This window comes from Numenius arquata, chromosome 8 (genome assembly GCF_964106895.1).
Source record: "Numenius arquata chromosome 8, bNumArq3.hap1.1, whole genome shotgun sequence".
NCBI classification, from domain to species: Eukaryota; Metazoa; Chordata; class Aves; order Charadriiformes; family Scolopacidae; genus Numenius; species Numenius arquata.
This window is the reverse complement of record NC_133583.1, coordinates 11631431-11657165: the sequence shown is the minus strand read 5'-3', so window position 1 is coordinate 11657165 and position 25735 is coordinate 11631431. Positions and strand designations below refer to the sequence as shown.

Here is a 25735-nt window from a genome sequence, read left to right as displayed (position 1 = left end):
GCATGGGTTGGCATCTTACCTCCCCGGCATATAGAGTCTTCCAGCACAGACATGGCAATTGAGTCAGTGGTAGCAAGATCCTGTGGGTCACCTGAGGTACAAACCCAGCGGAATGGCCCAAATCCCAGGGAAAAAATGTCCCTGGGAAGAGAACATGTTTCATTAAGAGATAGTTGAAATTCTTTCCTTATTTATCCTGGCTGCTAGCGGTGCTTTTCTTTCATTAGCTGGAGACGGAAGAATTTGAAACATTTTCAATGCACTAATCTAAACAGAAGCATCAAGGACCACTAATTGAGAAATTAAACAGTGCTATTTCACGCAGCCATCGACTGGTGTATAAAAATACAGTCAGGCCAGAATTCTGATAGAAATGTTGGGCGGTTCAATCAAACAAGTACATCATCCAATGAATTGTAATTTTTCTGTTGTTTCATCAAATATACTATCCCTGCTTCCTGGTCTTTTTGTCCTTAACCAGGGCTAGCTCTGGGTACTTCTACACCACCAGACAAGCATAGGTTGTGAACAAGTGCCAGAGTCTAGACTCATTTGCTGTCCGCATTGTTTACACACAATAGTAAGATGCACTTCAGTTGAGTTCCAGAAGAAGAGATCTAGTCTGGTTGGTGCAGAGCTTGAACTCTATGTTCAAGCTCTTATTTACATGGTACAGGCAAGTTAAGCATGAATCAGAGGCAAAAGGCATTATAAACCCAGACCCACAACAGATCTCCTGAGCTCAGCTTTTCCTACAAGCAGTATGCAGAGCTTGGGTAGGAGGTTCAGTCAGTGAGATGGGCAGAAGAGTGTCCTACTTCAGACATGATTTTAACTTCAGTGTAGACATAGCCTTTGATGAGTTGGAATTGAGCTCTGCTGCTCTGAAGAGCTCTTTGTTTTTAGCACCTAGAAGTGAAGTTGCATATATTTACAGTTTGAAGCTGTGACTTGGCTATAATCTTGAGTAGAACTGCTTAAGGAGAATGGATGCAACAAAAGAGAAAATGCAGCAATTCACATAAAGGAGTGAAGAGCTTTTATTTGGCAATGTTTTAGCTTACTGTTCACACATCTGGTGTCTGCTTTCATAAGACCTTTTAACTCTAAAGAGGATAAAGCTTTACACCAAATTATCAAGACGTGCCATGCCTTTTTGGAAAAAATATTAGCAAAGCCTCTGCTGTCAGAGTTTACTTAAGTTAATCACATACAACACATCCCTCCAGGTCTGCCTCTTCTTGTCCCCTGTATGCAGGAAAATGCAAGTAGTAATTCTAAGGAAGCCAGTACAAAATATAAGCATGATGCTTACAGCCAATGGGATATCTTCCTAAACCACACTGGGCATTACTGCAGAGTGGAGAAAAATAAGACTAGCTCTGGCATAACACCTGTGAGAACAATTTTTCTACTGCTACTGTTGACTCCTTTTCATCCTTTATAGCACACTTCAAGATTTGCACTGAGTGGACTCTCTGGTACTCTCCTCTTAAACAGAGGGAATCACACGGCACCTGAGTGCTTTATTCCAAACTCTCCCCAACGTACCCCATGATGTGCTGAACATAGGAAGGGTATCGAAATTCTGTTTTATTGGCTCCTTTTTTCTCAACATCAGCACCTATAAAAGAATTTTAATAGTCAGTGACTTGATGAAGAAAAACTATAAAATGTAAAAGCAGACTGCACCTGGGTTCCCATGAAGGCTCTGCCTCAGCCACAGAGTGGGTGAGGGGTCTCAAAGAACAAGAGAAAGAGAGACTAAAGGGTGAGAATAACACAGTGGCGCACCCTATCCTACCAAAATATACAGCTGGGAAGATGCATGCAGGATTGTCCTTGTTTCCACATAACTCCAGGATCTACTCACCAGCCCTTTGAGCTTCCAAGAGAAAAGCATTGCCATAATCCCAAAAAAACATGCCCTTATCAGCTAGTCTGTTAATAGCAGCCACTTGTCTCTTCAGACTGAAATAAAGAAGGAAAAAATTATTCTTGAGATTGATAAAATATCAAAAAGAGTAATTTCATGAACTCACTAAAGTCACTGGTGTAGAGGGAGGCAGATGGAATGGAAAGATTCCAGAGAAATTCAGACATAAATCCATAAGATATTAAATGAAGTGGTTTCCGTCTCTGCAGAACCTGTTATCCGCAAATCTTAAAGTGATTTATAGTCGTTAAGGGAACTTCATTAATTTGCAGAGAGGGGTCATATCTTTCAGCAAACAAATGCAGCCAGCTCTGAGGTTGGATGGTAATAACAAAAAAACAGCCTACACAAAACCGCAAAACAGTTTAAAAAGTTCACAGAGAAAGTGAGCAGAGACAGAAAAACTGAAAATGGCTGAACAACGCTGTTCTGGCCTCTCCCTTGGCCAAAACAGCTCAATTTTCCCTTTGTTTCCATAAGCAGACCATACCCCAGGACTGCTCTCTGTGACAGCATTTCCACTTAATATTATCTAGTCCTAATCTCAATGTGCAGTTGCATATGGAGTTGTACATGCATAGGTGTAACCTCTTGGAACTTTAGAGAGCTAAATCAATGCCAACTAATGAAATTGCCTGTTTTTTTGAGGTCACACCTAGCTTGTTAGAAATTAGTCCCTCCCAGAAATTTACCTTTCTGTTACCTTTGTCTTAGAGTAGTATGATACAGAATTGAGGAACTGGAAAGGTCCTTGTAGGTCCCTCATCCAAAGTCAAATAGATTATATGCCCATGTTCTACCTCCTAGTGGAAAAAGGTCTTCAGCAGGAGTATTCAAGGTGAACAAAACCAGGGTAGGAGCCATAAAGTCTTGAAAATGCCAGTTGAGAACAACACTACAGCTTGCTGCCTCTGTTCCACAATTCTTTATTTATATACAAGTTATGCCAAATTGCTCCCTTTATAACATCCAGTTCCAACTTCACTTGAAAACTTTTAAATAAGGAGTAGCTCCCTGAAATCAAGATGCTAAACAGAACTTAGTTACAGTTGCAGCAAGCTGGGAGCAGAGATTGGGAGAGATTGTCCTCTCCTTATGTCCTTCCCTAAAGGACCGTTACTGGCCCCAGCTGGAAGCATGGTAGGCTAGATGAACTTTCTGGCTTACCCATTGGGTTTTTATGCTCTATTCAGTGAACCTAAACCAACTGGGAGACTACATGGAAGTGTACTTATTGTCCCAGATTTTTAAAACCTAATGCAGTTTAGGAATTTATAGAAGTGAAATAAATCACTAGTGCTCAGACCTCTGATCTTATACACTAGAGACTATTCCTAAAATGGTGGGTAAGTGATGTCTGCCAGATTCTGAGTGATAGCTGTATAAGCACAAAGTTGGGAGTTATTAGTGCTGTAGCTCTACTCCAGATTTCTACTGAAATATCAAAGAACAGGAACTTTTTGCAAGAAAGACAAAGATCTGATCACTTGCAAAGCAACTAAACTTAAAGGTTAAAAACATGTATCTCCAAAACATTTACCTCTCTTGTACCAGGATCCGGAACTTCCCCGGATTGGTGGAAAGGAGCTGCTTTGCTTCCTCAAAGCCAAGCTGTACAGGATAGTATCCCCCGCTGAACGGGTTATGACATGAAGTTTGGTCAGACCCCAGATCAACTAGCAGCTCTCCTGTTGTGTCCAACTCATGTACTAACCTCTCCCTGGGGAAGACAACAAATGGAGTGAAGCCATTGAACAGAAGCCATCATTTCACATTCTAGCTCCTCTTTAAGGTGAAATTCCTCCATCCCAAGAGGTTGTTTATGTATGCTCCTGGCAGGCTAAGCCCTTGTTTTAGTGGTCAGGAGGTGGGAAATGATGGTGATGAAGATCTAGGTGCAACTTTTATACTTCACATTTACCTGTGCAGGAATGCTGATAGATAAGTCAGATACCAGTATGACATACTTGTCTTATTGGTCAGTCTCAGCCCTTTGCATATGGTGCGACAGCAAGGTTTACTATTAGATAAAGCCCTGAGAGTGCCAGAATTTCTATCCATCATCTGATAATTTTTATTCAATCAATACCTCAATACTTCTATTCTTCACTGAAGTCAAAGACATTTTCTTGCTATCCAATTAGCAAGAGGTTAGAAGGAAAGGGATTCTTTCTTCATCCAAGGAAGAATCTTAGAGATTTATTTCCCTAAGAAATTAATTGTTCCATAAGAAAAGGAGAAGTTGCATGGGAAGCAACTGGGAACTGGAACTGCAGGATGAAGACGCCTCTTTTGACAATATAGTATTTCATGAGCATTTGGAGTAATGAACTCAGCACTAGGTTTAATGCCTCTTCTCTTCCAAGTTTGAGAACTAATTCCAGGTTGACGAACATGCAACAGCATTAATATATCCATTATCCATACATACTACTTACCATAGATCTACCACATTCCCATGGTAACCCAAACTAAGGGCAATTTTATTCTTCCTTGCATCTCTAGAATAGATTAAAAAGACCGGTTGAAGAAAATGTACCTCATGTAATTCCATCTCGCAATGTACAAATCTCATACAGAGTCAAACCCAGCAAAAAAGCCTTTATGTAGTTTCCAACACTCATCTAGGCAACGTAATTGCTAATCTCTGATTCCAAAAAGCTTGAGTGATGCTTCAAGTGTAACTTTATTGATAATTGCTCTATGCATATTCATGAAACTGAATGAAGACACTTAACATATATAATGATTTAAAGCATTGGTAGTGGCTTGCAGTGAGCATTGGTAATCACTAATAATGACTGCTGCTGTTTGGAAGGATGGATTCACATTGAAAAGCAGACCTGGAATAAGAAGAGGTGTCCCTCAACCCCTTCTATACGCACACTAAAATGGCACAATGCAGAAAGGTGTAAAGCAAGGATTAGGAAGCAGAGATAAACCCACTGAATTATGTTACAAGACATACCTAAGGCGAGCAATGCAATGGTCCAGGTTGTTAGAGATTTCCATCAGCCATCCCTGCTTGTGACGTTTCAAAAGTGCTGCTTCATCAACCTAAGAAATAGCAGAGATTTTAAAACTCCTGTTTCCCCTGTCCAGTCACTTTTACCTTTAGTTTTTCAATTTGCCTGCCAGAAAGAGTAGCAAATGGGTAAAGGGGATAGCCCTGCCTTGACTTTAAGAATATGGAGTGATTGTTCAAATACTTATTTTTCGCCTCTGATTTTTTTTCCACTTTATCTTCTCTTTCATTCCAGGGTCGAAGCAAAAAAAACCAAAACCAAACAACTTTTTAATACATCACTTCCCAAAATATTTTATAAACCAAAAATTATCATTAAAATTGTGCAAGAGGTAATATTTTTACACCAAATTTAATTATTCTTATTGTTTCTTTTCATGATTACATTGAAAAAATGAAAGCCAATTTTTTTCCAATTTATTTTTCAAATCTGACTATTTTTAGTGAAAATAAAATTTCTATTTAATTAAGGAAATATTTTCTTTGGTCAGCTCAGAGACAGACATTTCTGCCAGACTGCCCAGGATGATGCAATGGTTTGCTGAATAAAATTGACCCTCACTTTTGTTCTTTGACTGCTGGCTGAAAATCTCAACCAAATATGGAAAAGAAAAGAGGAAAGCATTTTCTTGTCCCAGTTGGCTAATGCCTCTGAAAAATGGAATGGATCAAAACAAAACTACATCTTTAATTCCTTCTTGTTTGAACTTTGAAGCTCCAAACAAGCTCAATCCCAAATCTGTACTCTCCTCTGGGCCCAGCTTCTGCGTGTGACAGTGTGTATATGCGTAGGAGGCAGCTGGATAAAAATATAAATGGATAGACAAACTGTGGAGGTTTTGGCACAGGTTCCATATTAATGGCTTAGTGTATAAACTTGCACATCGTTAATACTTTTGTAATGAGCTATCAGCAGCATAAAGCAATTGGCAAAATTAATTCGAGCCAATTTTCTGTGGTAGCAAGGGATTTAAACACCCACAGTGGTGTGTGTGCATAAAACACATAACCTGAGTATCTTCTAGTATTCCATTAAAGCATTTTTACTTCTTCATAATCCACCCCCATCATTTTCATTCTATTATTTCTCATTAACAAAGTATTTATATGTAAATTAAATAAGTTCTGTATTCAGGAGTCACTTGAACACCAGGACGCCTTTTCTTTCCTAATTATTCTTCGTATGAGAAACCTTCCATCATTTCCTACATCAATAATAAAGACTATCCTTCCAAAACCGAAGATTATGATAATATCAGTGTCACTGCCAATGGAATTATTCAATAAAGCCAGGTGCCCTGGGGGACAGCTTCTTTGGGAGTTATTTAAATCAGCACAGGAGGAAAGATTAAATGGTCTGTATGAATTACAGGAATTGGGTTCATCTAGAGCTCAGCATAACACAGATCAGATCTATTTAAATCTGTACCACATCCTATCTCTGACAGTCTTTCACAGACTTACTAGCATACTCAAGAAAACTAGCTTCCTTTGAACCACAGTTTCAAAAATATGCGCATTTTTTGATCAGCATCTCAGTAGTTTAAAAAATTGCACAAATATGATGAGCTAATGTCACCTCCGCTGTAACCCTAGAGAGCTTAGTGCAGCTCAGAGGAGATAGTCTGGCCCTCCACACAATTATTTCATAAAATTACAATCTGCTTCGTGTCAAACAGACGAGGTAAAAGACTTGCACCATTAATCCCTTCTGTCTGAGCTTCGGAAGCTCTGGCTGACAAAATGACATCTCTTGCACAATTCATCAATGTCATTTGCATAAATAGTTCCTTAAATAAATAATATGTACATATATATAGCTGTCCACATGTGCTCCTGAGACTCATTTCCGACAAGGATCATCTCACAGGAGATAAAAACCAGGCGATTTTCAGTCTCCTGAACAAAATCATCTGTAGCCGTAGAGATGAAAAGGACAAAGGACTGCTGTGAATCGCATTCACTGGAATCTTTCTTTTGTATTTCAGCATTTGAAAGATCATGATGACAGAGTAGAAGCCTGAATAAAGACAATTTATTCAATAATAAGTCCATTAAATTTTTTTCATCTGCAGGGAGTAATCGATGAGATCTAAATTACATGCAGAACTCATGTGCTAACAAAAACACTTTTGCACCATCATCGTAAAACAGATGAAACAGTAACCTTCCATGAATAAGACCTGAGCTAGCCGGAGCAGGCCACATTTACTGCATGCCACGGGGGCAGTCTGACTCATTATGTTTTGAAGTTTAATTATAATTACCATCGGTCAGACTGCAATATTCTTACCCTTTTCAGCGCAGCAAGTGACATGCCCACAGCAGATGTCTGCCAGCTAATTCTCTCTATAAATGACTTTGGCTGAGAAGTCTGAACTCACACTCCAGTCAGCTCTGACTGGACTTCTCAAAAATCTCGCTTTCACTGGAGCAGTAACCAGAGCTCATCAAATGCAGGTAGTCAAAAAAGCTCAATTCATTTTGGTTGGTCCTATATCTGCTCCACTAAGAAAGTTTCCCCAGTGTATTGAATCCAAAGGTAGTCACGAGGAAAGAAATGCATGGAAATGTTTATTGTTTCTCCATAGTCAGTATCATTAAAGATATTCACTTCCATTTTCACAGAATTGCAGATTAATTCTGTTAAAAATTGTTGCAGTGTTTTTGTAGCCCATCCTTCCATCTGATTTGTCAGAACAGAACCTTATGATAGGCATAATAGCTGAAAAATGCACATATTAGGAGAACATAATCACGGAATCACAGAATTTTCAGAGTTGGAAGGGACCTCTAGAGATCATCTAGTCCATCTCCCCTGCTAAAGCAGGATTGCCCATAGCACATTACTCAGGACTGCATCCAGGCGGGTCTTGAAAATCTCCAGAGAAGGGGACTCCACAACCCCCCTGGGCAGCCTGTTCCAGGGCTCTGTCACCCTCACCGGAAAGAAGTTTCACCTCGTATTTAAATGGAACTTCCTATGTTCCAGCTCGTGCCCGTTGCCCCTCGTCCTATCACTGGAAACCACTGAAAAGAGTCCATGTTACTTTGTTATATGAAAATGCATTTCAATCAAAACTTACAGGGACATATACTTAACCAAGATTATGATGTTGGTGTTCTGCATTATATATGAGACTTAAGGATATCTGTGGATCCAGTGGGTCCTATCACACACTATACTGATTGCTTGGACATTAGCAGTCTTTGAATCACAGATGGTTATCAGATTCTCTTTGTTTATGGGAGGAAATAGCTGGGCTATTTTAATATATTTGGAACAGAGCAACATTACATCAGGATGAAAGACTCTCTACACAGAATATGTGCTGTGGGTGAGCTTCAGGGAACAGGGAAAATGGTACTACAGAACTTCTCCCCCATCAGCATTTTGCCTTAGAAGAGCTTCCTTCATTCTCTACGAACTGTGATTCTCGTAAGTGCTTGTAATAATCCTCACCATCTTCATACTGAAGCCAACTTTAAAATTCCCGGTTTTACAAAATCCCATTGACTTCAGAGAATCACAGCACTGAGCAACTTTGTTAGTCCCAAACTTGATGAGTGAATCCTACCAACATTTTTAACAGGTACTTTCCATTGCACCTGATAAGGGTGCCAGAGGCATTGAAGATTAATCATAATGTAACTAACACCTTTTTAAGACAGACTTTTTTGGCAATGAGGGTTCAGTTCCCATGGGAATTGCCTGTGGATGTTGCACCCATTCACACATGAAAAGAGGGTAGCTCAGGCACTGAGAAAGGCTCATCTGACACCATTATTCTTCATTATTTGTGAAGCAATTATAAGATGATACAGTTCATATCCGTACAGTGAGTGAAAAAATAGAGTGTGAAATAGCGGTGAAAAATGCTCAGCAAAGAAAAGGACAGACAGATCTTAGAAAAGAGTATCTTTTTTGAGTTTGGCTTGTCAGACTTGCTTGAGGAACATGCCAGATCAAGAGAAAGAGGGTTCCGATTCAGCACAAGAAGGAGAAATGACAAAATGAAAGCAGCATTGCTCTCACCTCTGCAATGATCCCCACGCAGCCAGCAATGACCGCAGCCTTGGCTTGAGCCCCACTCATCCCTCCGAGACCAGAAGTAACGAACACCTTTCCAGACAGGTCTTCTGCCTTCAAGTAGCGACGGCCTGCATTGAGCACTGTCAGCTGCACACAATGCAATAGAGCAATTATCAGGAGCTATTTTTCTTAAAGTCCCTAAAATTTAAAGATCTTCTGTCCCTTTTGCAAACAGAGCCTGAGACTCAGGGGTCATTGGGACCATAAAACTGTTTTAATCTTTTAAGAAGGAAACACGTTACAAAGTGATGTTATGAAACCATGATTATGTTTATTTCTCTCACCATGAAATAGAATGGAATAATCAGTGGTTCCCAACATTCTGCTCTTGGGGTATAGAGACTTATTCAGGATGGTTGCAAAAGACAGCTGAGCTAAGCAGCTAAGAAAACAAGCTAAGAAAATGTTTTTATCTAATCCAACACATTTGGTTAATTCATACTTCACTTATTGTAGCTAGATATGAGCTCAGATTGAGATCTTGATTGTAGATTCCTTCAGGTCTGTGTTCTGGATAAGATGCCATGGACTAGCTGAGTGGAAGGACACTTAATATTTTAAAGAGCAGGCAATGAGAATTTCTTTGCTAGCCAGAACATCCTCTCACAGCAATCCAATCCACGCCACACACCAGTCACTGTGGGAGACATCCTCCTCCAAAAGGTATAGACACACAGACCTCTCCCCAGTTTCTTACCACAGTTCCATGGACTATTCCCTGAGGCCCAATGTAGCAGTAGCTCCCCGCAGTCATCTGGCCATACCTAGCGATAGCAATGAACACAATTATACCACGTTACTCAGGCAGGAATGAATTCTGTGCACATCTACATGTGTTTCTAGTATAACAAAAAAAATGTTTCTGCTTTGATTCATTGTTAAAGATCTGCTATTATCAAATGCACCAACATATTTTCAGAGGATCATTTTGCTCTTTAAATTGAGTTCAAAAATGCATGGATCAAAAAACTGAGTGTAAAATTTTTCTGGAATTTAGCATAGTGACTTGGACACAAGGACACTCCTTTTCACATTGTTGGTGTCTTTATGTCATTGTATTTCAGTGGCACTCACGCTTCTAAGTAACATAGTCACTTTTGAAGTTGTTGGCCCAAAATGGTTGTCCACATTCCTATGAAATTCCCAGGAAAGTGGCAATGGACATTCTACTCATGCCCGTTCTTCCGGCTTCCTTATCTGTACACACTCAGCTCTCCAGTGGTTTTAATTTATTCTCTCCACGGTACACAACAGAATAATAGTCCTGCTCATCAACTAGATGAGCAGTTCAAAAGTAGGTAAATAATCATTGAAGAAAATATAAAAAATGGTAACTTTCTACTTTAAAGCTTTCTCTTAGTGCAAAGGAATGTTTCATAAGTTGTGTTTTCTGTAGATTGCAAAACAACCACTGAAAAGTGGAACCAGCCGGTCCTATAAGTAACTTATGATTAAGGCTTCAGACTCTAATTCAGCCAAGTCCCACATATAAACCTAATTCCTAGCAGATTTCAACTACATCCTTATATATGTGGCTGAACATAACTCAAACTCCTAAGTAATTCCACTTAAGTGTGCATTAACGCTTTGTAGCACCAGGACTTTATGCAGCACAGTAGAAATCCATCTACATTAGAAATTCTAACCAGCCACTGCTTGATGTATGAATTGCATTTTAGCTAAGTATTTGATATATTTTAATAGTGAGGTATTTTCTTACATTGTTACTCCCAAAGCAAACATCTTTTCATATTCATCTCTGGTGGAATAGTTGGGAATAACCTAAGAAAACAATCAAAAGAAAACCCAGATAAGCAAATTAGAGATTTAGACAGATCTTTTTAACAGCCTACATTTCTCTATGTCACACGCATAGAAAAACTGTGAAAAACAGGAAGAGCAATTCAGGTGTTTTATTTCATGTTCATTCCGTATTCTAGGATTAGAAAAGAGATGTCTGGTCTTTCTGGCAGCGTGACTGTCATGCAAATTTTAAGGAAAGCAGTCCTCTAGCCACAAAACTGGCCTGCAGAGAGACAGATATTGAATGTCTCAAAAGACTGGCGATGAACCAGCATGTTCACTTGTCCAGCTTTTCTTCCAAGCAAAGCACTCCAGATATCTGAGCATCTGATGAATAGTCATCTGTTTGCCTATTGAGGGCTTTTAAATCTTCCAAACTGAGCCTAGCTGAACTGTTTTGATCAAGAACATGTAAAGCTGAGGCTCAGTTAGAAAAGAAGTTGTCTAATAAGAAGAAGGCTGTTCCTTCCATCACTGCAGATCAGCACATTTGAGGTGAGAGCGACTGTACTGGAATAAATGCTGCAGAATTTGGATCCCAGATTCTCCCTTGTGGTGTTGTAAGTTCAGGTAGTATAAATAATATTTTAATTCAGAAAACACTTGAAAATCAAACAGAAGAGGAGAAAAAAGACAAAACAAGATACTAATACCTACCATGCCATTAGTAATGATTAATCGAGGAGCATACTTATGGCTGGGAAAGAGCCCCAGAGGATGTCCGCTGTACATTACTAGTGTTTGCTCTTCGGTCATCTCTGACAAATAGTGCATTACCAACCAGAACTGAAAGCAAAAGCAAGGAAAGTGAGGGAATATGTTTCCATCTTACATTTATGTTTCTTTGTGACTCTGCTAAACTTTGAACATGAAGGCTGCTATAGAGATAACAAGGTGTGTTCGCATACGGAATAAGAGCCAGAGCTCTCAACACATTTTTGCTTTTAATAAAGTCCATTAAGAGACATCACTCAGCAGGAAAAATAAATCACCAACTAGAAACAGTCTGAATAAGTTCCAGAATAACTCTCCAGTACAAATCCCAGAAATCCTTCATTTTTAAAACTGTTCTAATTTTATCTTGAGGTTAACCATTTGGATCTGGCACTTTTCTGGCAATCCTTCCAAAGCCAAACTGTAAAATTTTCCCTATAAAGTGATTAAAATACCCATGCATATTGTTGATCCTAACCTGAAATGGATAATTCAGCATCTTTTGGAGCTTGTCATCTTTTCAACGGATGGATATTAAAGTGTGCATTAAAAATGAAATAATTTTTCTTTTTGAAGAAAAAAATTCAGTTTTCATTATCGACAGTGAAAAGAGTCCTTGAGGCACCCAGGAGTACACAAACAAACACATCTCAACTTTATCTGCGTTATTCAACAGTTACTCTTGATGTATGCCAAAAATAGGCTTTGACCATCTAAGCTGCCTATACATTTGACTCACATCCATCATTGTCTATCACAAAACCCATTATATTTTACGGGACTTTTAGTATGTGACAACTTGGCCTGAGAGGAGCTTTCGCATCAATATTGGAATTCAACAATAGCTTGAAACTAGAGTTTCTGTAGGGACACAAAGTTTCGAGAAAAAATATGGAACTGCTGATCAAAGAGACAGCAATATCAGTTGTCATGGGCACTTAACCTCTCTGTGTCTTTAATCTGAATTAAAAATTGACAGATTTGAAGCCAGTCCCTTCTAACCCAGCTAATTTCCAAGTTGTAAGTTAAGTTGAGCAGGAAAGAGTTACTAGAGTCACTGTCTTGCTTTTTACTTTTTGCTTTTGTTTCATGAAAAATAACAAATAATCAAATTCTGTTCTTAGAACAGGTAACTAACTGAACTCTCAATTCTTTAGCAGGCTGGGAAAAACACTGTAATAAAAGTAGAAGCTGTAAGATAGATCTTGTTGCATCGAAAGGCACAATTAGGAAAGCCTTTCCTAGCTTAACAAACAGTTCCGTTATCTGCAGGCTTTTAAAGATAGGTCTGGACACATTTCTTTCTTTTAAAATTATTCAGAAGAAAGCACAGGTCTGTGTGGATGATATAAACCAAACTGAACCTTTTCACTAGGAACTTTGCAATGACAGATTTCCAAAAAGCATGTTGTTTTGCAAGCCACAAACAGAACAAAATGTTCTGTCATAACCAAATCATTCATGTGATTCCTACTCTAAGTAAGCAAAAACAAAAAGGTTTTGTTTGTTCTGCTGTGAACCAACTGCAGGTCATAGCTCTTGGTTGGATGAGAACAAGAGAAAAGAGTATTTCTGACTTTGGCCGGGCTTCTACTTCACCTTGCAGCCCAGCATCTGCCTAAGGGATGCCAGTCCAACACAGGCTACAATATAAACTGCTGCACTGCCCACATCAGAAACGCTGCAAAACTCATGTGGTTAACAGGCATTAGTTAACTGGCATTTAGTAATTAATACACAGAATAAAGAAATGGTGTGCAATGCCATGGTACTTTTCTTTTTAAAGTCAGAATAGTTTTGCCTCAAAAGCTGCCTAAGACTTCTACTTAACTCCCATTTACTAGATTAGGAAACTGAGTTTTCTCTCAGCCACAAACAAAAAATCACAGTCAAACTGGGAAGAAAATCCAGGTTCCATTCTACAGTGAGGGATCCATTCCTCTCCCCTAGTTGGTCCTCCATTTACATGTTAGTTTTGCTTGGATTTTTTAATAAGCAAGAGGCCAGATTCAAATAAAGCCACAACAATGTGCATACATGATCCTTTATGACAGAAGTTTGCTCCTTAAGTCAGCTTTTGCTTATGTAAGCTACAGAATCATAGACTCATAGAATGGTTTGGGTTGGAAACGACCTTAAAGATCATCTAGTTCCAAACCCCCTGCCATGGGCAGAGACACCTCCCACTAGAGCAGGTTGCTCAAAGCCCCATCCAACCTGGCCTGGAACACTTCTAGGGATGGGGCATCCACAGCTTCTCTGGGCAACCTGTTCCAGTGTCTCACCACCCTCACAGTAAAGAATTTCTTTCTAATACCTAGTCTAAATCTTCCCTCTCTCAGTTTAAAACCATTACCCTTGTCCTATTGCTCCACTCCCTGACAAAGAGTCCCTCCCCATCTCTTCTGTAGTCCCTTTAGGTGTTGGAAGGCTGCTATGAGGTCTCCCCAGAGCTTTCTCTTCTCCAGGCTGTACAACCCCAACTCTCTCAGCCTGTCCTCATAGGAGAGGTCTGATCATCTTTGTGGCTCTCCTCTGGACTCACTCCAACAAGTCCATGTGCTTCTTATGTTATCACTGATGTGCCTGTAGAAGCTTTTCCTGTTGCCCTTGATATCCCTGGATAGATGTAATTCTGTCTGGGCTTTAGCTTTCCTAACCTGATCCCTGGCTGCTCAGACAATTTCTCTGTGTTCCTCCCAGGCTACCTGTCCTTACTTCCACCCTCTGCAGGCTTCCTTTTTCTGTTTGAGTTTGTCCAAGAGCTCCTTGTTCATCCACGCAGGCCTCCTGGTGGTTTTGCTTGACTTCCTCTTTGTTTGATTTGCTTGGAAAATGACTCAAGATTGCACTTCCTTAAATCAAAGCCTTTTTTTTTGTCTTTTTTTTTTTTTTATTCCACTACTTGTGAAAAATGTTGCAAAAGTACCAGAAACAAGCAAGCAAAATATACACTTTTTTGTTTCCTAGAATTTATTTTGACTCTAAAATTCTCTCTCCAAAATATACAGGCACATACAAATGTGTCAGGGAAAGACAAAAAACTGGTCTTTACATCATCATACACAGCTTGGTATGTTTATGGTATTATGTTTAGTATTTCTGTTGGGCTGTCTCAGTTCTCCTTACTAAATAAAGCTCTCACCATCTATGCAGCTCATAACTGAGCATTTCTCTATCCAGACAGGATGTTTTGGAGCTTTTTGAGACAACGACTGCCAAGAATTATCACAAACTGCCTAAGCAGAACGTGCGTGGGGGAGGGCGAAACTGGTTTCATCAAACAAGTTGCAAAAGCAGCAATGTCCTACCTGCGCCCAATTGCTGAAGACCTGTCCATTTCCTCCATAAGTGACAAGCTCCTGAGGAAACTGAAAAAGACAATTTAACAATAAGACAAGCACTTTTCTGAAACATTTCCGTGTATCTCCAAGGTATTTTTTTAATCTCAGTAATAAATCTTTACTACAGCTTATTGCATCAACACTCCAGATTCTTGAAATCAGAAAATGCCATCATAAAAGCGATCATTTAAGAAAAAAAAAATTTAAAATTCTTTTTCAAAATGAGTTGTTTGTTATTGTTACAATGGTATATTGGATGCAGTGTGATCCCTGTAGTTTCTGTAACAGACAGACATCCCAGTAAACTCCCTTAAACAGGGACTGAGTTTACAGTTTGGTTGCTACTGGCATTTACAGTTGGAAGAGTCTGCAACCAGCAGGGCATAGATATATTGCTTCTCCCCTGCCATTTGCAAAAAGATGCGTTACACTGGGTAGTGCTTGTAAGGATCGACCCTGGTCCTGTAATCATCTGGTAATTCTGTCCTTGAGGGATGAGCTTTCAAAGATACAGGAAGCATCAGCACTAATTTTTCAACATATGTTGTAGGAGGAGTGTACTAGAGCTGAGCTCTACCTATCTCACAGACAGTGACCAAGCTCCTGTACATCATGGGAGCTGGAGTGAGCCTTGGTGGTGGTGCTGGTGAGCCTTGAGGTCTGAGTGAGGACCAGGACCCACCGTGCAGGATTAGTACTCTGTGAGGAGGCTGCCTTGGCACTACTGGAATGGGGCTGCTGAGCCAACACACAGCAAGCAGCTCTATGAGTACAGGAGCTGGCATGTACCTTGGAGCACAGAACCAGCAAAATGCCTATGAACAACTAAAATGCTATTCCATCCATGGAGGAAGGATTCCATCCTGCACAAGGATTAACTTCACCTATATGCCTAAATTCTTTAGGTTTTATGTGAGAGCACACAAAAGAAGTAACTTGCACATTTGCTGCTGCCCTACGAATCCAGCTTTCTTATTTTCACTGTACCTTACCTGAGCCACTGAGGGATCCAGATTATTCATAATCATCAACATAATGGCAGCAGCTGATTTGGTCTTGCAGGGGTAGTCTCCTATGGGGTACGCTCTGAAATGGTAGGCACAAAAGTTTAGGAGAGACACTTTGACTCACAAGGGCAACCACAACAACACACCCCACAGAAATATCCCTGCATGTCCACACACCCATTTGAGTTGCAGGCTTTTATTCAAAAAGAAAAAAAAAAAAGGAAAAGGTGCAGCTCTGAAATGACATACCTTAACAAGCAAATCAGATTTTAACTACTATCAGAACTAAGCAAAGAAAAAAATTGTATTCAGCTTATTATTTGCTGAATCAGTTAATCACAGTTGGTTATAAATGTGGTGGCCAAGAACTCTCACTGCTTTTCTAAGTGGATTTTTATGGGGATGCTGGAACTGGCCTCTGTAATGCAGTTGCCAGGCCAAGCAGCTGAGTCCTGCAATGCCAAGGAAAATAGCATCAGTGGAAGTTGCCTTCAAGCTCATCAGCCCTTGTTATTTAAGATCCTATCTAAGAAAAACACCCAGCTTGAATTTCAGTCCCAGAAAACTCTCAAAAACTGAACTAGTTAGGAGAAATATGGGTCTTTTTAGTGACTAAGAAGCATTTCATCCAGAAAGTTGAGAGGCGAGGTATGGGAAACCCTCACAAAGGTATTCTGAGGCAGGTTTCCTAGCCCTAATATGCTTCAATGCCAGCTGCTGTGATCATTTTACTGTTATCTTCTCCCCCGCCATCTGTTTGTTAGATCAAATTGCTCTAAAACTTCTAGTCCTAGATTTATACTGTAGCTCTTCAGGGCAGGGATAGTTCCTTTGCTGTGTTGTGCTGATGCCTCCGAGGTGTGACACCAAAAGGAAGTATAACCATTGATCAAGAGTTTTGCTCTTTCCCATTCTGTGAACACCACCACCGTTGCAGATGCTGAAAATTCCTAAAGGTAGATAGGATCATTTGACATAGTTTCTAAATTATCTTCCTTTTATTGGACCATAGATCTTCAGTGACTGGACACTTGCTTTGTACAGGGAAGAAAACTGAAAAGGTTAGGCTAAAGAGTGCTAACTACAAAAAAAAAAAAAAATTGGACATCCACTGTCCCATTCCAGATCTGAGCCAAGATCTGGAATGTATATCCTACAGATTTAGTGAATGGGCTCCTCCCCTGATCATATGCACTTTATCCCAAGTTCTTACACTAGGATACTAAAACAAATGCCTTGTAGTTATTGCCAAACTAGGAGGGAAAGTATTTGAGTTTTTCCACAATACTTTTTTTATTAGTGTTTTCTGCTTTTCTAAGCTTGATGTGATAAAATAACAGGATTTCTGTGGAATGATAACAATTCATCAAGAGGAGTTATTTCCACATAAAGTAGCTTGGAACTTAAGAAACCCAAAGTTCAGATATCAGCTGAGTGTGCTGGTACGGTGACACGGCTGTCAAATGGAACAGAACCAAGATGGACTATGCTCCCTGGGACATACAGAACAAAAATCAAATACTACCAGACTACAGAAAACAAAAGGCATTTTCTTAATCTGAGACTGCAGGAATCTATTAGAGTGATCAGTGAAATGATCACAAAGAAAAAAATAATTGAAACTGTCAAAGAGTCACTGATGCCAGTGATGGAAACAAGTTGGTGGACTGCCTCATTCAAGCCTACTTCGAAGGTGCCCTCATCCGCACTTCAGGACTTCGGTCCTATGGAGTCCAGCTCTGCAATATCTTTCAGACAATCTTCCAGTTGTCCTAGCCTTAGCTGAATTCTGTGAGAGCTGACCCCAGACTAGAATGGACAGCACAGGAATACGGATGTCTGTGGAAATCAGAGTGCTTTCTAGCTGCTTGCTTTATTCAGATTTCTGTACAGACATTAACCAGGCCCCTGCTGTATGCAAAAAGGAATCAATCAGTCTGAAAAAAGAAGCTAGCCCCTGGCAGCCCTCTCTAAAACTGTTCTGCTTCACAAACATTAGCCCCTTTAGCCCTAGAATGAAGTGATGCTCCAAGATCAACAGGCAACAGGCACAGCATATTAAAAACTGGGGTCAGATACAGGTTCCAATGATGGAAAAATGTACTGCCTTTCTTTTAAGCCCAGAAGACCTTCTCTGGGACACTGGAAAACAACCAGCCACTCACAGCAGGTCTCAACCGATCCACTCATCTGATCTTACCTCTTGGTTCAGTTGAGAATTCACTTGCAGCAGCTCAGGACTATTGCAAGTTTTCTGTCCAGGTTGCAATCAGGGGTCTTTGAGTAACGACTGGCCTCTAGAAACTAAGATTTGCCAAGGGGCAGAGCATTTGGATCTCTCGGTATGGTAAAACTGGTGTTATCAGGCACACAACCTTGCACAATCCTTTCCCTGTGCTGAGCGGTGCTGAGCTTTCCAGCAGCAAGACCGTCCTGTGCCTATCCAGAAAGGTTCACACTGTCTCCCTGCTAGATCCATGGGACTCTCATGAGGACAGAGAAAGGATGAAAGCTGGAGGTTCGTTGTTATGCAGCTTTACAGAAGAGCATCCCAAAACATGCAGTATCCCTCACTGGAAATGCAACCACTGCTATCTAATGATACGCAGAACATCCAATTTATTCAGATGATGCAGTTCATTAATATGTTATGACATGACTCCTGCAAGAGGCAGCAATGCCACTATTTAAGGGTCGGTTTCACAGGTGAAATCTGGTAAGCAAATGGCAGTCAAATACAATGTGAACCATCCAGTCCTTACCTCATCTCAATATCTGGAAAGAATCTGTACATATAGATATGGCCGTACAGCCTGAGTTCTTCAGCAAATTCGAGTGCCAGCTTCTTTTGTATTTCAGGTGGGAAATAACGCAAGGCATTGCGCAAAGCCAGCTGCCAAAAAAAAACAATGAGAGACAAAAATCGAGGTAAAAGAGAAATGGAGGTAAATGGGTGGCCCTGAACGATAATCAGACTCAGCTGGAAGCCTGCCTAAGCTATCACAAGGATGATATAATTTAAAAGGCCAAGCTCACACCAGGGGAGCTCCATTCCTGCTTTCCTATTGAAGTGTTTCCACCTGCATCCTTCCTTGTAGATTCAATTGCTCTACACATTTAACCCTCCTCTTCCCACCCCTTCACCCCTGAAATCTTCATGGAGAGACCTTGGAGGTTTGTTAAGTAGTGCTTAATCCTATCAATATCAGACATGGATGAATTCCCTCTCACAATGCTAGGGGGCACTGAACTACCAAGGAAAAAATTGTTCATAAATCCTTAAAGTGAGACCCTGAACTCCTAGAGACACTGAAGATGCTACTGTACTTTCCATTCAAAAAGGGATTTTTGCCCTGCGTTATGTGACAAGCTCCCAGATGAAGATGTTCTTGGGCTAAGTTTTATTAAAGATGCACTACGTTTAGCATCCTAATGTATTACAAAGGGTGGTGGTTTACGTTATTTTACTGACGCTACATGTATCACTTCCAAATTAGCTGAAGTGATTACTAGACACTGAATTAAGTTCTGCAGATGATACTATGTGTCTTATACTCCCTATTGCCTTCAAAGACATTACCCATGGTTTGCAAAGTACAGTATGTCCTTTTGGACAAAAGAAACCATAAAAAAGTCACTATATTTAGTAACAGTATGTTAATTCATGTCTCCGTATTCCATGTTCTATTTGATTAAAACCATAATGAAAATAAATATTTCATAATCTTTAAAAAGCCAATTTCATGCAAAGATATAAAAGATCTTATAAGTTCCCTGACAAATGGTGACACTATCCAAATGATGTTTAGTTGAAGACATTCACAAGTCATGTGGAATTTCACATCATCTTTAGGCTGATTTTTAACAGCTGTGGAAAGAATAGAAAGGGATCAAGTTTGCTTCCAGATCTGGTAACAGTCTACAAAACAACCAGGAAAACCCAGTTTCAGAGAGGGCTGAGTATAGTGAGGATACCCCATGTTTGTGACACTTGCCAGTGGCAGTTCAAGGAGTTCTGGAAGCAAGTATTTTCTGGAGAAAGTGAAGGGGTAGGATGTAGTACAAGAAATAGGTATCTACAACAAAGGCACCTAGAACCATCCAGTCTAGGTATCATCACCATCCATCCTGATAAGAAGTGCTAAAAAGCTCCATAAAACCCTTAGCTCAGTAATAAACCTCCTCATTCAACATGACTATGGTCTGGCTCTTACAGCTAGAGCTCTCCAGCCCTTTCATCTGAGCATGCTGGTCTCACATACCTCAGAGCAGACAGAAAGAACAGTATCTCTAAATCTAAAAATGCCCTATACTAAGAGAGGTTTTTCTTGGCATACTTGCTGCTGAGCAGGCTTATGGGTCAGACCTTTTCAGATTAGTGAAGCTGTGCTGATTTACACCTGCTGAGAATCAGACCAGTAAAACCCTACAAATTAGATTCGCCACTCCACACAGAGAATGACAAGGGGGAAAACATATTTACCAGATAAGCAAATGCAACTTCCATCTCCAAATACCACCTTGTTCTTCTCCAGTTAGATAAGCAGTCATTTTTCAAAGGCATGTTATTAATAAACACAAGAATGCCAGCTACATCCACACCATGTCAAAATATGTCGGGATTTTCAAAGTCAATCTCAGCCATCACAGTGGGTTCTAGACATAAGAAATTTCTAAAATAAGAATAAAATCACCTGCATCACTTGCAACAACAAAATCAAGAGGAAAACACTGCCACGTTTGGCTTTTTGCCTGCCTATGAGAACTAGAGAGAACTATTAGGATGAGTGTTTTGCTCCCAGTCTGGCAAGGATAACCCAGTCTTTGATTAATATATTATTTGTATTACAATGAAACTAATGGGCAAATATTTTTCTTCACTCTAAAAATACAAGCAAGGAAAATCTGGTTGGATTTTCAAATAAATTCACTTAGACCGAGCCTCTAGCCTATTAATGTTACACATTAGCAGAAGCCTGAATTTTGATGATGCATACATTAATGAAACATGAACTTGGATGTTACATGAAGGGTGGGAAGGGTGCCTTGGTTGCACAGACAATAGAGAGCTGCTCTTGTGAAAGAGGACTAAGACTGGGGCTTGTTTAGCTTAACGGAACAAAGGTGACATTCGATTGCTGTCTCACTGCAGGATAAATGTCAAAGCAGGAAGGAGCTTCAGGGAAATGCTAGAAGAGGAATAAATAGCTGTGAATTAGCCATAAAAACGTAGTCTTGAAATTAGAAGAATTTAAATATAAGACATTCTGAAGCAGTCTCTCAATAGAAGAGCTAGGGCACTTAAAATTGCTTGCATGGAGCCTGACTGCTTTATGAAAGGGCAATTGCCATGTGCATTGGAAGAATTTTGCATGTTCATTATTGAGTCATAAACTGAATAACCTGAGAAAGGAACTCAAGAAGCAAATTCAAAGAGGCTGTACATCATGCTTTTGTGGAAAGGCAATACAAGACCATTATTCCTTACTTATCACTAAAGCACCATATAAAACATTCTGACCTTCAAGTAGGATTGATGCTACCTGTAACTGGCACATTGCACTCTAAATATTAGACATTGTGCATCTGATATTTATATGTTCTTTCTTTTCATAACTTCCACTGACAGAACCTTAAGTTGCATGTGCTCAGCATCTCTGAAAAACTAGGTCCAGAGTTCCTTGGTGTCTTATAAAAAAAATAGTAATCAATTGCACTTATACTCCTGAGCCCGCTGGTTGTTTTAAAAAACCCACTCTGAATTTGCTGAGTTTCTGATTCAGTTCAGCTCAGTGCAGTACAAGCATCAGATGCAAAATCTTCCTCTTAGATCTGCCAGCTGGATCTAACATTTGATTCTTGTGTTTAAGCTCTAGTCATGGGTAGGGTGTCTTTTATTTTTTTTAATTCACTGGCATTCATACAACAAGAAATGATCCTGCTGCCATTCAATCAAGATTCACACCTCCAAATGTCAAGGAAACGTAGTCAAAAGAACCCATGAAATCCTTATCAGCTGTAAATATCTTTTTTGTGAGATTGTTGTGAGACCAAGAATACTAGCCTCTGTTAATTGATGCTTGCTGAAGAACCAGTGCCTCTTCAAAAGGAATGACATTCATTCATTTCCCTTTTCTAATAACATCATCAGGACTTCCAATTTAAGGATCTTGAGACACTCAAACTCTAAGATTTGCGGTTTACCCGTTTACTGATGGAAAAGAAGGCATAAGGCGAGGAAGTGATGAGCTAAACTCTACAACAGTTTCAATCTTAGTTCTTCCCTTTCCCAGTGGAGACATTGCTTGCCTCCCACTTGTCCTCTTCTGCCTGATGATATCCATGCCCAGAATCTTTGCTGGCACTATTCTCTGAACACCAGCTGTAAAAGCAAGACAGTTGTTTTGTGTATTATTCTTCCTGATAGGTCCCAGTTAAGATCAGCTCAACTGAGAAGTAAACATGGTGATTTCTGACCAGCCATCGCTGTAAATGCCCCATGGGCTGTGAAAATTTAACCAAGTTCTTTATCATCCAGACATTCCGGAACAGGAGCCAACAGGTTGGCATTCCCAATCCACATATAAACTTTTAAAAGTGGTGTCATTTCTGGATGTGTAAAGCAACTGTTAAGGTCCTGCTTCTTCTCCAGAAAGTTCAGCAAGAACTTAAGGAACTATGCAACTTCACAGGCTCTTGTTTTCAGTTCTTTGTGCTAGGGCGTCATGAAGCGGCATGACTCAGCTGCTTCCTAAGGGATATGAAGCCAGAGTAACACAGCCAGCAGGACAGTCACCGTCCCACCTCATAGTACCTGAGGGAAGTGAGCAGGTCAGCCCAGAGGTGGCAGTCAGGTTCCACCAGTAGTCCAGGTCATCAGGCAAGACCATGGCAATACACAGATCCGGGGCCATGCCAGGAGTGCAAGTCATGATCAGGCCTGGTGATGGTTGCCACAGAGAAATAAGGCTCAGAAATCACCAGGAAGTTTCATAGTGGCAAGTCAGCTCACAGGCTGGAGACCAGACCAATACCCATGGCTAGGCACAGAGACAACCTGTGACAGAACTAGAGACAGACACATCTCCAACATAACTAAGATAGGAGTCCCAGGCCTGAGCTTAAATGAAGCCCCTAAGCCTATGGGCAGAGGGCATGGTTGGAGATCTCAGTTGAGGCTCATCAAGGTCATCAAGGCCCATTAGTGTCCTCTGGGCCCTGTGGCAGAAACACAAATGATACTGCAATCAGGTAGCAGATGATCATGCTGGCGTAGCAGGAAGACTGTAACATCACTTAGCTCTAAGATAAGTAAGGGAACTGCTGCATGGATGAAGACATACCATTTTTTTCTGATTCTGAGCAACACTGAGAAGTGCACGTTCTTCCCAAGCTGCACCAGCTTTACTGGAATGTCAATGAGTATTGAGCATGCAACATCCTTGTTCTGCAAAGGATACACCACACATAAGATTTTAGGGGTAGTTTCCTTGTAGCATATTTATATTAAGATACAGATGCTGAGAAACAGAAAGCTAGGGTTTCCTGAGCTGTGGAGGGAAAGAGAGAGGACGTGGCTGTTTCAGGCCTCAGGCAAGAATGCCAAAGGAAAAGAACTCAGGAAACATATAAACAGAATCAGTTCTGAGAAATGACTTGGTTTATCCAAGAAGGTTAAAGTTGGTATGATGGGAAGAATTATATACCTCTTCAGCAAGCCCCCAAACACACAGAACTTTATAAATCTCACTTACAGGATTTCTATTATAACCACAAAATGAGGCCCAAGAAAATAAAACATTGGCAGTGCTAAGATTTATTATTGTAGGAAGGGCTAGAACTGGAATGAAGGCATATGAAGAGAGCGACAAATCCTGAGGAAATTAGCAGAGCATTATGAACTTCACTTCTATCAAAGCTTCCCCTGAGTACTTCAGTGAGAAAACGAACACAGTGTCATATATAAAGACAAGCCTCACAATACACTCAGCATTACACACTGCCAACAAAATCTGGAAGCTTGTCTCAAGACTTTAAAAGCACCTTGTAGACACAGACAGAAAAACATAGTTGTCTGTCTACATGCTCTTCTAAGCATGGAACACCTCTTAAAAAAAAAAAGAGATCTGACCTTTCAGATATAAAATAAATACCAGCTGAGCCTCTAACTCTGTTAAGAGTTTAAGGTGGAACATTCAGGAATAAAATAAATCAGAAAGGAAGCTTTTAAATCTTTAACAGTCTAATAAAAAACCCAGCTACCATGACCTCTTATCACATGTGGTAGATAAGAAGGAGAGATGAGGGTAGGATGTTAGATAGTAGACTGGGACCAGAAAATCAGTCTACTGCTGTCTCCCTGCAACAATTAAAGGAGGCAGGAAACTATCTCAGTTTCTACATAAAGAGTGAGGACTTCATCATTACTTTTCTCTTCCCAGATAGAGAGTAAGGTTTGGCATCCTTTTAACAGATACCATCTTCTCTCCTACAACATGGACTCCTTCATGCTATAGCAGACTTCTGATGGGGAATAGTGATTTAGCAAAGGCAAAGGATAAAATGGAGATGATTGGCAATGTTCTGACAAGCAGTGAAACTTACTCCCTGCTCCTTTATCTTTACAGCCATCACCACACACCACAGCCCCCTTCTGCACACTTAGTAGCCACACTTCCAAGTGTCTGAGCTGTCCCAGGCACACATAGGATGCCTCAGCCATGAATGCTCCTGACATTGAAGTATATCCTCTTTGGATATCTCACAGCTGTTCCTCTTTCTACCCTTCAGCTGGGCTCTCCTCTGCTTGTGGAAGTGGACTTTGAAAGAATTTGGCTGTTGATGCCAGTGGGGAACTCCCACAAAGGCAAGGAAGTTGCGTGCAACTTGTTAGTGGGGAAGGAACTTCTGTGTTCTGACCAGAATGTCACACTATAAGCGATGTTACATGTGATGAAGCACAGACTTTCAAACTAAGGAATCCACCTTATCCTCTCCCACACAAATTCCTAAAGATGTCCACACATTGACAATTATTTTCTGCTGCTGATTTTTTTTAAAAATCTCTAACATGAAATAATGCAATGATTACTTTAGTGTGTACGTAGACTATTCAAACAAAAAGAGACAGGAAAAGAATTACACAACTAAAGACAAATAATTAACTCAGCTCCCTACAAACTTGCCTAAATTCCAGGACACTTCAGACTACTGGTTAAAATAAATTATCTTTGGATCTTTTATGCAAATATACAGATGTGTAGCTTGTACTGTGATGTTGATTCACCACATTTGATGTTTATTGTATTTGAGAGGTTAGCTTTCACTCCCATACATATGCAGTGTTTTTGCAAGAGCATTCATAATTTCACCTCCAAGGAACAAGGCTGGATTGGCAGCATTGAAGTCTAATGCCTCTTACTTAGCCATTTAAAGTCACAGGAGATGTTGTGCAGCAAATCTCTCTCCTATCAACCTGCTTATCTCTGGGGGAGGAAGAAAGCAAGCAACCAGAAGAGTTCCAAGTACTTTGTTCCATTACCCGCTGGAATTATAACACCAAGGAAATACATTTGCTGCAAAGTTAGGTGCACACTCAGAAAAGCGTTTGAGGCGATCAGATCTGCTGCCCCGAGCTGCATTTATCTGAAAGGAAGAGAAGTGAGGCCCTGTGAAACCCCATGTTACCTTTTTCTCCTGAGCAGTGAGATTAGGGGTTCTCACGGGTGCATGGGGTATTCCTTTCCTCCGACCTCTGTTTTCAGGCAAAGGGTGTAGAGGAAGGCCACGACAGATTTCCTTCAGGCTGGTCAT

General features: G+C 40.3%; 1 protein-coding gene across 1 annotated transcript in view; it reads right to left on the bottom strand.

Moving 5' to 3' along the window:
* Positions 1-25735, bottom strand: part of UROC1 (urocanate hydratase 1) — a 42779-nt gene extending 17044 nt beyond the window's left edge. The window contains exons 1-14 of the mRNA XM_074151842.1: positions 25610-25735; positions 18685-18815; positions 15908-16001; positions 14883-14942; positions 11515-11643; positions 10775-10836; positions 9752-9818; positions 8998-9141; positions 4905-4993; positions 4375-4437; positions 3477-3656; positions 1874-1971; positions 1552-1624; positions 20-141 (exon numbers count right to left, since the gene is read on the bottom strand). Of these exons, the coding sequence (XP_074007943.1) occupies positions 20-141; positions 1552-1624; positions 1874-1971; positions 3477-3656; positions 4375-4437; positions 4905-4993; positions 8998-9141; positions 9752-9818; positions 10775-10836; positions 11515-11643; positions 14883-14942; positions 15908-16001; positions 18685-18815; positions 25610-25735 (1438 nt within the window). The remainder of the gene's footprint in view (positions 1-19; positions 142-1551; positions 1625-1873; positions 1972-3476; positions 3657-4374; positions 4438-4904; positions 4994-8997; positions 9142-9751; positions 9819-10774; positions 10837-11514; positions 11644-14882; positions 14943-15907; positions 16002-18684; positions 18816-25609) is intronic.